The 12,836-nt window shown below is 37.8% G+C and overlaps 1 protein-coding gene across 1 annotated transcript; it reads right to left on the bottom strand.

Annotated features, from left to right (window-relative positions):
• Positions 1-3,502: 3,502 nt before the first annotated feature.
• Positions 3,503-11,985, bottom strand: LOC130472039 (uncharacterized). Its single transcript, XM_056842449.1, has 3 exons — positions 11,674-11,985; positions 3,888-4,202; positions 3,503-3,529 (listed from the first exon to the last, which is right to left on the bottom strand). The coding sequence occupies exons 1-3, from the start codon at positions 11,983-11,985 to the stop codon at positions 3,503-3,505; spliced, it is 654 nt and encodes a 217-aa protein (XP_056698427.1).
• Between the last annotated feature and the right edge of the window lie 851 nt (positions 11,986-12,836).

Here is a 12,836-nt window from a genome sequence, read left to right as displayed (position 1 = left end):
ATAAATAATTAGCGTTAATGAAAAATAAATAATTTCAGTTTATAAATTCGTCGTTTAAAATAAATCGTAAAAACGATTAAAATAACGAAATTCGATTATTCGTAATTTAATTAAAACGAAATCAAGTTAATAAATATTTTTAATTTTAATAAATCGAATTTAAAATTTCGGGGTATTACATCCTTACCCCCTTAGAAAAAGTTTCGTCCTCGAAACTGGAACTCAGTAGAACTAGCCATTCATAGAAATCATACAATTCATACTTATTCGTTCTATTCGCTTATACAAACATGGCGGAATATCATTATAACATAATCATTCAAATAACATATTAAAATTCATACATCTTATCGTTTCTAAACGAATAACTGGGGATATTTCGCTCTCATTTGCGCTTCAACTTCCCATGTAGCTTCAGATGTCAAGTGATTGGCCCACAAGACTTTAACCATTGGAATTACTTTGCTTCTAAGTCTCTTTTCTCTTCGTTCTAGAATTTCAATTGGTTTCTCCTCGTAAGTCAAATCATTTCGCAATAACAAGGGTTCGTGCGTAATCACATGGCTAGGATCAGGAACATATTTTCTTAACATCGACACGTGGAATACATTATTCACCTTTTCCAAGTCGGTTGGTAAAGATAGTCGATATGCTACTGCACCTACTCTTTCTAATATCTCATATGGCCCGATGTATCTTGGTCTCAACTTCCCAGTTTGACCAAATCTCATTATTCCTTTCGTTGGCGAAATTTTCAAGAACACGTGATCTCCAACCTCAAACTCTAGTGGTCTTCTGCGTTGGTCTGCATAACTCTTTTGCCTACTTTGCGCTGCCATCATTCTTGATTGGATTAAACGAATCGTGTCAGTAGTTTCTTGAATCAATTCTGGTCCTATAACACGTGCTTCATCGATATCACTCCAACATAATGGTGTTCGACATTTCCTTCCATAAAGTGCTTCATAAGGTGCCATACCAATAGTGGCCTGATAACTGTTGTTGTACGAAAATTCAACCATAGGTAGAAACTTCTCCCAGGTTCCTTGAAAATCCAAAATACATGCTCTCAACATATCCTCGACAATTTGATTGGTACGTTCTGTTTGTCCATCAGTCGTTGGGTGAAATGCGGTACTGAAGTTAAGTTTCGTCCCAAGGGCTTTCTGCAATTCTTTCCAATAGGTTGATTGATACCTCGTATCACGATCAGAAACGATCAAACTAGGCACTCCATGCAACCGCACAATGGTGTTCACATATAGTTCAGCAAGTTGATCTAAACTCGAATTGTTCTTCATGGCTAAGAAATGCGCTGACTTTGTTAATCGATTAACAATGACCCAAATAGCATTCATTCCCTTGGTTGATCTTGGTAAACCTATGATAAAATCCATTGAAACTGAATCCCATTTCCATTCTGGCACATCCAGAGGTTGCAACAAACCTGCTGGTCTTTGATGCTTGATCTTGATTCTCTGACATGTCAAACATTTAGCCACATACTCTGCCACTTCTTGCTTCATGTTGCTCCACCAATACACTTGCCTTAAATCCTTATACATCTTATTTCCTCCAGGGTGAATCGAGTATGGTGAACTATGAGCTTCTTCTAAAATTCTCTTTTTCAACTTCTCATCATTAGGCGCACATAATCTTCCCTGAAACCTTAACGTGCCATCCTCTTGAATGACAAAACCAGGTGACTTCCCATTTTCCACTTCACTCCTTATTCTTTCTAATTGCAAGTCCTTACATTGCGCTTCCTTAATCTCATCAATCAAAGTTGGTTTCATTACCAACACATTCAAGCAAGCATCTCCTTTGATAAACTCAATTTCCATCTTTTGTAGATCATCTTGGTTGACTCGGGAGAAAGTTAGGATAGAATTTAGGTGAGACTTCCGACTTAATGCATCTGCAACAACGTTAGCCTTTCCGGGATGATATTGAATATCAAGATCGTAATCTTTAAGAATTTCTAACCACCTACGTTGTCTCATGTTGAGTTCTTTTTGGGTGAAAATGTACTTAAGACTCTTATGGTCAGTGAAAATTTGACACGAAACTCCATACAAATAATGTCTCCAAATCTTAAGGGCGAAAACAATAGCTGCAAGTTCGAGATCATGGGTAGGGTAATTTTGTTCATGGACTTTGAGTTGGCGTGAAGCATAAGCTATAACTTTTCCGTTTTGCATCAAGACACATCCTAACCCATTCTTGGAAGCATCACTATAGATTACAAATCCGTCAGTTCCAGATGGAAGGGTAAGAATAGGGGCAGTGGTGAGACGTTTCTTAAGTTCTTGAAATGCACATTCACAATCATCATTCCACACAAATTTGGTATTCTTTCAAACTAATCGGGTTATGGGTAAGGCAACCTTAGAAAAATCTTGAACGAATCTTCGATAGTATCCAGCTAAACCCATAAAACTCCGTACTTCGGGTACATTAGTTGGTCTAGACCATTCCACAATTGCTTTTATTTTCTCAGGATCAACAGATACACCTTTCTCAGAGATAATATGTCCTAAAAATGATATTTCCTTAAGCCAGAATTCACATTTCGACAACTTAGCATATAACTGGTTTTCAATCAACATATCTAACACTTTTCTCAGATGCTCCTCGTGTTCCTCATTACTCTTAGAATATACCAAAATATCATCAATGAAAACAACTACAAACTTATCAAGGTATGGTTTGAAAATGCGGTTCATTAAATCCATAAATACGGCTGGTGCATTAGTTAGCCCAAAAGGCATCACAACAAACTCATAGTGACCATATCTAGTTCTAAAGGCTGTCTTTGGAATATCCTCAGGTTTAATTCGAAGTTGATGGTAACCTGACCTCAAATCAATCTTAGAAAACACTTTTACACCTCGAAGTTGGTCAAACAAATCATCAATACGGGGTAAGGGATACTTATTCTTAATAGTAATCTTGTTTAACTCTCGATAATCTATGCATAACCTCATAGTTCCGTCCTTTTTCTTCACAAACAAGACAGGGGCTCCCCAAGGTGAAACACTAGGTCGAATATATCCTTTTTCAAGTAACTCATCTAATTGTTTCTTTCATTCTTGTAACTCAGTTGGTGCCATTCTATATGGTGCCTTAGAAATAGGGGTGGATCCTGGAATTAATTCAATGCTGAAATCTAATTCTCTTGGTGGGGGCATACTAGGTATTTCTTCTGGAAAAACATGGGGGTACTCACAAACAACAGGTATGTTGGTAATGGAAGGTCCAGAGGTATTTAAGTCAATAACACTACACAGATAACCAGATAAACCACTCTCAATCATTTTACGTGCTCTCAAAGCATGGACAATTTGAATCGTTGGTTTTCTTACTAACTTATGGAATGAAACTCTATCTCCATCTGGCGTTATAAGGGTCACACTTTGCCTCGAACAATTTAGGTTAGCTTCATATTTAGTCAACCAATTCATTCCCAAGATTACATCAAATTCAGATAGGTCAAAAGCTATTAAGTCTGCTCGAAACTCAACTTTCTCTATTACAATAGGGCAATCCTTATACATGGTTCTACATTTCACAATTTCTCCACTAGGAAGGGAAACACTCATAGAATGAAAGTCACAACATGGTTTCAAATTTAAATATTTTGCAAACAATGGAGAAATAAAGGAATGTGAAGCTCCAGAATCAAAAAGAACATGGGCTGGTAAAGAATGGATAGAGAAGGTACCGGTGATAACATTATCATTCTCATCTGCCTCATCTTGTCTCATCACAAAAACTCTTCCAGCTGGCGGTGGTCGGGGTGGGTTGCGGTTTGAACCTCCTGTGTTGTTGTTGTTCCGACCACGATCGTTGTTAGTTGAAACTGGTCCTCTCGTGGTTGGGGTTACCTGCTTCGGACAATCTCTGATGTAATGATCATGGCTCCCACATCGAAAACAAGTGTTCGATCCTACACGGCATTCACTCTCGATGTGGCCTCTTCTCCCACATTTGGCACATTCTTGCGCCCTATTATTCTGGTTTCCACGATAACCTTGTCCTTTGTTTCCAACATCGTTCCTCCTTTGGTTTCCCTGATAGCCTTGGTTAGGCTTCTTTGCTCCTCCTTGACTCTGGTTTTCATTCCTCCTTTTATACCCAACATTCTTCGCTTCTCGAAGCAGTACCACTCGCTCTACGTTAGCTGCAATATCAACCATATCCTGGTATGAAGTAAACCTCTGAGTGGACAACCTATCCTGGTACTTAAGGTGCAGACCTCGCTCGAAGCGGTTCATCCTGGACTGCTCTGTCGACACCAAGTCTGGTGCAAACCTTGACAACTCCATGAACTTATTTGCGTATTCCAACACGCTCATTGTTCCTTGTTGCAAGTGTAGAAATTCATCTTATTTTTGTTTCCTCAAGGATGGTGGATAAAACTTGTCTCTCATTAACTTCTGTAGTTCGTTCCAACCAAATCCAGGCCCATTCTTTCGTTCCTTGTTAACTTTCCACCATAATCCTGCTTGACCCGATAAGTAAAACACTGCGAAATCAACTCTCCATTTCTCAGGGCATTGCAGGGTTTCAAACAACTGATCAATGCGACTTATCCAATCCTCGAACTCAACTGGATCGGGCTTGCCATCATAGGATGGTGGGTTGAGTGACGAAAATTTCTTGAACATCGTTGCGCTCTCGTTCCCACTAACATCTTTCTTTTTCCGAGAATCATGGACTAATTCGGCCAACATTGCACTCACATTTTCCAATCGTTCCATCCTTTCCTCATGGCCATTAACATGGACATACTCCTCGTGAGTAATGTCGTTATCATCATGAACATGATGCTCGTTACGAGCTCCGTTGGTAACATCGTTGATAGCATCAATGGTCGACATTCTGCATAACATATCTTATCAGATTGAAGCGAAATAATAATATAAAATAAACCCTTTGATCCCGTTCCTACACTCACACTCATATTCATTTTAACTTAGCAGGATTTTAGAACATTCTCTTTAACTCATTCCTTAAAATTCTTTACTTAAAGCCTAATGAATTCTATTCGTGCGAACACCCGTAAGGTTTAGCACTTATGGTCCAGAACCTTTGCTCTTGATACCAAACTGTAACACCCCGACCTCTAATTCAATTATTAAAGCATAATTAGCAGCGGAATTAACCTAATTGGTCGGGACATTACCTGCCGTAACTTCCTTTTTGGAAATTACAAGGCAAACATCAATTATAAGCCATTAAATACTCCAAAATATATATAATAATCCTTTATATTATCAAAAAGTACATAACTTACTAAAAGTCTTTAATTATAAACTATTAAAACGTTAAGCATAAACTAGGTGATTAATACTATAGTGAAATTCCTTGCCACTACTCGTTTCCATCGTTCCCCGCAGTACCTAAAACAGAAAACAAAACGGTGAGCCGAAGACTCAGTAACGAACTATTCTAGCAGCGTAAATTCATTTCAATTCTTTTTATTTAATAACACAGGGAGAATAGAATAAGTAAAACATTTAACAAAACATCATATTCAATTCATTCATAAACTTTGGAATTTAACATGCTAGTTGTCGGCAAGTACAAACCGTGAAGGAATTCTCCACTGGGCCTGGGCCCATAAGAGCCTGGGCTCATCATCGTAACATGGGCCTGGGCCCTAAGCCTGGGCTCATAAACCATGGGAGCCTGGGCTCGTAATCCATGGGTGGACAGGTGCCTGTGGTGCATGCATGACCGATAGATAGGAAGATGGTAGTTTATATACCGCCAGACAAACCAGGTCTTTCACTTTCATTTATCATGTTTTATGTATTTTTACCAAGCCTTGGCTTGTATTTCAGTTGAAATAACATAACTCACTTTATATCATAAAACATCATTTTGATCCTGGGATCAATAAACATATCATTTCTTTCAAAGCATTGCATAAACATAATTTTATGAGAAAACTCAATCAAATCATATTATAATAAACAATTCAAACAAATCATATTTCATCCCACAATCCATAAAACACATCAAAACATTTAATTCATAAATTCAGTCATAACGTCATAATTTCATAAATCATATTTATAAGGGGATTGCGGGTACTAGCAATAGCCGTTACCTCACTTCCACGACTTTGCTAAGGATTTTCGTTGGTTCGTTCGTCCTGAGCTCCGAGTCCAATTTCTTTAAAAATATTAAATAATTGAATTAGTACCAAATTGATAAATAATTTAACCTAATAATTTCGAAACTTTATAATTAACCAATTTTCTAATAATAATGTTAAAAAAATATACAATTTCATAGTTTTAATGAAAATATAATTAAACATCAATTTTAGTGAAGAATATAATTAATTGAAATTTCAATCGAAATATATATATTTTCCTTAATTAATTTACACGAAAATCTTATTTAAATTTTGTCCTTGATAAATCCATTTAGTAACTTATTTTAGTTAAATCGATAATATAATTTAAAATCAATATTTTATAAAATCATAAATTTTATAAGTAATGAATTTTATAAATAACGAGTTTTAATATAAATAACGAAAAATTATACTTTCGAAATTTAACGAAAATGTTATTATTTAATCGAATTTTCAATCGAAATACATATATATTTTATAATTGATTTTCATGTAAATAATATTAAAAATTCCGTTTTTGTTAATTCAGGCTAAGTAATTTATTTTAGTAAAATCGATATTTGATAATTAAACCTGAAAATAAAATCAATTTATTAGTAAATAATTATATCAGAAAAACTATTAAAACATAAATATTGCTAAATTTAAAATCTGAAAATTCAGATTGGTCTTACCAAATGCCCAAATGGTTAGTTGGCCCAATTTAATATGGGTTTGAGGAGAATAAAAACAAGGCCAAGAAAATCTGATTTTTTTTTATTTTGCTTTGGTTTTGGTTGAGGCACGATCAAACAGAGAAGGAAGGGAGGAGAGGAGGAGGGAGGAAGAGAGGAAGAGGGCGTGGAGGCTGGCTGGGCTGGGCTTCGCCGGGGATTTCCACGGCGATGGTGGAGGTGGTTTAGCGGTGGCGGAGCAGTTAAGGGGATGGGGGTGGTGATTTGCGAAACAGGGGAAACAGGGGAGGGGAAGGTGCGAGGGAGAGGGGGGGGACGACGGGGTGGTTCTGGGCGGTGGTTTGGTGGATGTGGTTGTTGATGGTGGTCGGAGGAGTAGAGTGGTGCTGGTAGTGTGGTGGTTGTGGTGGTTGTGGTGGTGGCGTGGGGCGAAAGAGGAGAAAGAAAGAAGGAGGCAGGGGACGCGAGAGGAGGAGAGAGCAGGGGAGGGAGTTGTGGTGGGGTGGTGGTGTTCGGTGGTTCTGGGTGGTCGGGAGATGCGGGGTGGTGGAGTGGTGGTGAGGATGGTGGTGCACGGTGGTTGAGGTGGTTTTTGTTGGTGGTTGGTTCGATTGAATCACAGAAAAACAAGGATTGTGATTAAGATTGAGATTGAAATTATTTTTGGTTTGTTGTTGAAATTCCATCCAAAGTTCTGATTATGTACATGAGAAAAGTGATGAACAAGCTAGGAATTGTGCTTGGGGTCCAAGTATCTGCACTTGGACTGAATTATGGGAAAGAAGGAAGGAAGTTGACTTCCTGGTTTGAGCGTGGAGAGCAAGCAAAAAAAACGAATTTTCTTTTTCTTTTTCTTTTTTCTTTTTCTTTTTTATTTTATTTTATTAATTTTCACAATATTTTGCAAAAATTCAGAAATTGTAATTAATTTTCGGAAATTGCTTAAAATAATTCCTTAAACATAAATAATTAGCGTTAACGAAAAATAAATAATTTCAGTTTATAAATTCGTCGTTTAAAATAAATCGTAAAAACGATTAAAATAACGAAATTCGATTATTCGTAATTTAGTTAAAACGAAATCAAGTTAATAAATATTTTTAATTTTAATAAATCGAATTTAAAATTTCGGGGTATTACATCCTTACCCCCTTAGAAAAAGTTTCGTCCTCGAAACTGGAACTCAGTAGAACTAGCTATTCATAGAAATCATACAATTCATACTTATTCGTTCTATTCGCTTATACAAACATGGCGGAATATCATTATAAAATAATCATTCAAATAACATATTAAAATTCATACATCTTATCGTTTCTAAACGAATAACTGGGGATATTTCGCTCTCATTTGCGCTTCAACTTCCCATGTAGCTTCAGATGTCAAGTGATTGGCCCACAAGACTTTAACCATTGGAATTACTTTGCTTCTAAGTCTCTTTTCTCTTCGTTCTAGAATTTCAATTGGTTTCTCCTCGTAAGTCAAATCATTTCGCAATAACAAGGGTTCGTGCGTAATCACATGGCTAGGATCAGGAACATATTTTCTTAACATCGACACGTGGAATACATTATGCACCTTTTCCAAGTCGGTTGGTAAATATAGTCGATATGCTACTACAGCTACTCTTTCTAATATCTCATATGGCCCGATGTATCTTGGTCTCAACTTCCCAGTTTGACCAAATCTCATTATTCCTTTCGTTGGCGAAATTTTCAAGAACACGTGATCTCCAACCTCAAACTCTAGTGGTCTTCTACGTTGGTCTGCATAACTCTTTTGCCTACTTTGCGCTGCCATCATTCTTGATTGGATTAAACGAATCGTGTCAGTAGTTTCTTGAATCAATTCTGGTCCTATAACACGTGCTTCATCGATATCACTCCAACATAATGGTGTTCGACATTTCCTTCCATAAAGTGCTTCGTAAGGTGCCATACCAATAGTGGCCTGATAACTGTTGTTGTACGAAAATTCAACCATAGGTAGAAACTTCTCCCAGGTTCCTTGAAAATCCAAAATACATGCTCTCAACATATCCTCGACAATTTGATTGGTACGTTCTGTTTGTCCATCAGTCGTTGGGTGAAATGCGGTACTGAAGTTAAGTTTCGTCCCAAGGGCTTTCTGCAATTCTTTCCAATAGGTTGATTGATACCTCGTATCACGATCAAAAACGATCGAACTAGGCACTCCATGCAACCGCACAATGGTGTTCACATATAGTTCAGCAAGTTGATCTAAACTCGAATTGTTCTTCATGGCTAAGAAATGCGCTGACTTTGTTAATCGATTAACAATGACCTAAATAGCATTCATTCCCTTGGTTGATCTTGGTAAACCTATGATAAAATCCATTGAAACTGAATCCCATTTCCATTCTGGCACATCCAGAGGTTGCAACAAACCTGCTGGTCTTTGATGCTCGATCTTGATTCTCTGACATGTCAAACATTTAGCCACATACTCTGCCACTTCTTGCTTCATGTTGCTCCACCAATACACTTGCCTTACATCCTTATACATCTTATTTCCTCCAGGGTGAATCGAGTATGGTGAACTATGAGCTTCTTCTAAAATTCTCTTTTTCAACTTCTCACCATTAGGCACACATAATCTTCCCTGAAACCTTAACGTGACATCCTCTTGAATGACAAAACCAGGTGACTTCCCATTTTCCACTTCACTCCTTATTCTTTCTAATTGCAAGTCCTTACATTGCGCTTCCTTAATCTCATCAATCAAAGTTGGTTTCATTACCAACACATTCAAGCAAGCATCTCCTTTGATAAACTCAATTTCCATCTTTTGTAGATCATCTTGGTTGACTCGGGAGAAAGTTAGGATAGAATTTAGGTGAGACTTCCGACTTAATGCATCTGCAACAACGTTAGCCTTTCCGGGATGATATTGAATATCAAGATCGTAATCTTTAAGAAGTTCTAACCACCTACGTTGTCTCATGTTGAGTTCTTTTTGGGTGAAAATGTACTTAAGACTCTTATGGTCAGTGAAAATTTGACACGAAACTCCATACAAATAATGTCTCCAAATCTTAAGGGCGAAAACAACAGCTGCAAGTTCGAGGTCATGGGTAGGGTAATTTTGTTCATGGACTTTGAGTTGGCGTGAAGCATAAGCTATAACTTTTCCGTTTTGCATCAAGACACATCCTAACCCATTCTTGGAAGCATCACTATAGATTACAAATCCGCCAGTTCCAGATGGAAGGGTAAGAATAGGGGCAGTGGTGAGACGTTTCTTAAGTTCTTGAAATGCACATTCACAATCATCATTCCACACAAATTTGGTATTCTTTCAAACTAATCGGGTTATGGGTAAGGCAACCTTAGAAAAATCTTGAACGAATCTTCGATAGTATCCAGCTAAACCCATAAAACTCCGTACTTCGGGTACATTAGTTGGTCTAGACCATTCCACAATTGCTTTTATTTTCTCAGGATCAACAGATACACCTTTCTCAGAGATAATATGTCCTAAAAATGATATTTCCTTAAGCCAGAATTCACATTTCGACAACTTAGCATATAACTGGTTTTCAATCAACATATCTAACACTTTTCTCAGATGATCCTCGTGTTCCTCATTACTCTTAGAATATACCAAAATATCATCAATGAAAACAACTACAAACTTATCAAGGTATGGTTTGAAAATGCGGTTCATTAAATCCATAAATACGGCTGGTGCATTAGTTAGCCCAAAAGGCATCACAACAAACTCATAGTGACCATATCTAGTTCTAAAGGCTGTCTTTGGAATATCCTCATGTTTAATTCGAAGTTGATGGTAACCTGACCTCAAATCAATCTTAGAAAACTTTTTTGCACCTCGAAGTTGGTCAAACAAATCATCAATACGGGGTAAGGAATACTTATTCTTAATAGTAATCTTGTTTAACTCTCGATAATCTATGCATAACCTCATAGTTCCGTCCTTTTTCTTCACAAACAAGACAGGGGCTCCCCAAGGTGAAACACTAGGTCGAATATATCCTTTTTCAAGTAACTCATCTAATTGTTTCTTTAATTCTTGTAACTCAGCTGGTGCCATTCTATATGGTGCCTTAGAAATAGGGGTGGATCCTGGAATTAATTCAATGCTGAAATCTAATTCTCTTGGTGGGGGCATACTAGGTATTTCTTCTGGAAAAACATGGGGGTACTCACAAACAACAGGTATGTCGGTAATGGAAGGTCCAGAGGTATTTAAGTCAATAACACTACACAGATAACCAGATAAACCACTATCAATCATTTTACGTGCTCTCAAAGCATGGACAATTTGAATCGTTGGTTTTCTTACTAACTTATGGAATGAAACTCTATCTCCATCTGGCGTTATAAAGGTCACACTTTGCCTCGAACAATTTAGGTTAGCTTCATACTTAGTCAACCAATTCATTCCCAAGATTACATCAAATTCAGATAGGTCAAAAGCTATTAAGTCTGCTCGAAACTCAACTTTCTCTGTTACAATAGGGCAATCCTTATACATGGTTCTACATTTCACAATTTCTCCACTAGGAAGGGAAACACTCATAGCATGAAAGTCACAACATGGTTTCAAATTTAAATATTTTGCAAACAATGGAGAAATAAAGGAATGTGAAGCTCCATAATCAAAAAGAACATGGGCTGGTAAAGAATGGATAGAGAAGGTACCGGTGATAACATTATCATTCTCATCTGCCTCATCCTGTCTCATCACAAAAACTCTTCCAGCTGGCGGTGGTCGGGGTGGGTTGCGGTTTGAACCTCCTGTGTTGTTGTTGTTCCGACCACGATCGTTGTTAGTTGAAACTGGTCCTCTCGTGGTTGGGGTTACCTGCTTCGGAAAATCTCTGATGTAATGATCATGGCTCCCACATTGAAAATAAGTGTTCGATCCTACACGGCATTCACTCTCGATGTGGCCTCTTCTCCCACATTTGGCACATTCTTGCGCCCTATTATTCTGGTTTCCACGATAACCTTGTCCTTTGTTTCCAACATCGTTCCTCCTTTGGTTTCCCTGATAGCCTTGGTTAGGCTTCTTTGCTCCTCCTTGACTCTGGTTTTCATTCCTCCTTTTATACCCAACATTCTTCGCTTCTCGAAGCAGTACCACTCGCTCTACGTTAGCTGCAATATCAACCATATCCTGGTATAAAGTAAACCTCTGAGTGGACAACCTATCCTGGTACTTAAGGTGCAGACCTCGCTCGAAGCGGTTCATCCTGGACTGCTCTGTCGACACCAAGTCTGGTGCAAACCTTGACAACTCCATGAACTTATTTGCGTATTCCAACACGCTCATTGTTCCTTGTTGCAAGTGTAGAAATTCATCTTATTTTTGTTTCCTCAAGGATGGTGGATAAAACTTGTCTCTCGTTAACTTCTGTAGTTCGTTCCAACCAAATCCAGGCCCATTCTTTCGTTCCTTGTTAACTTTCCACCATAATCCTGCTTGACCCGATAAGTAAAACACTGCGAAATCAACTCTCCATTTCTCAGGGCATTGCAGGGTTTCAAACAACTGATCAATGCGACTTATCCAATCCTCGAACTCAACTGGATCGGGCTTGCCATCATAGGATGGTGGGTTGAGTGACGAAAATTTCTTGAACATCGTTGCGCTCTCGTTCCCGCTAACATCTTTCTTTTTTCGAGAATCATGGACTAATTCGGCCAACATTGCACTCACATTTTCCAATCGTTCCATCCTTTCCTCATGGCCATTAACATGGACATACTCCTCGTGAGTAATGTCGTTATCATCATGAACATGATGCTCGTTACGAGCTCCGTTGGTAACATCGTTGATAGCATCAATGGTCGACATTCTGCATAACATATCTTATCAGATTGAAGCGAAATAATAATATAAAATAAACCCTTTGATCCCGTTCCTACACTCACACTCATATTCATTTTAACTTAGCAGGATTTTAGAACATTCTCTTTAACTCATTCCTTAAAATTCTTTACTTAAAGCCTAATGAATTCTAT

The sequence above is a fragment of the Spinacia oleracea genome, chromosome 4 (assembly GCF_020520425.1).
Source record: "Spinacia oleracea cultivar Varoflay chromosome 4, BTI_SOV_V1, whole genome shotgun sequence".
In the NCBI taxonomy this organism is placed as follows: domain Eukaryota; kingdom Viridiplantae; phylum Streptophyta; class Magnoliopsida; order Caryophyllales; family Amaranthaceae; genus Spinacia; species Spinacia oleracea.
Note: the sequence above shows the minus strand (reverse complement) of the source record. Positions and strands in the feature narration are given on the sequence as shown.

Bases quoted from the DNA above. Each gene is read 5' to 3' on its own strand.
- LOC130472039 (XM_056842449.1), bottom strand. From the start codon at position 11,985: ATGGTTGATATTGCAGCTAACGTAGAGCGAGTGGTACTGCTTCGAGAA. The intron at 4,203-11,673 runs GTAACCCCAACC...ACTTCATACCAG, and splicing joins TCAGAGATTTTCCGAAGCAG to GATATGGTTGATATTGCAGC. The intron at 3,530-3,887 runs GTAACCCCAACC...CTATTGTAATAG, and splicing joins TCAGAGATTGTCCGAAGCAG to AGAAAGTTGAGTTTCGAGCA.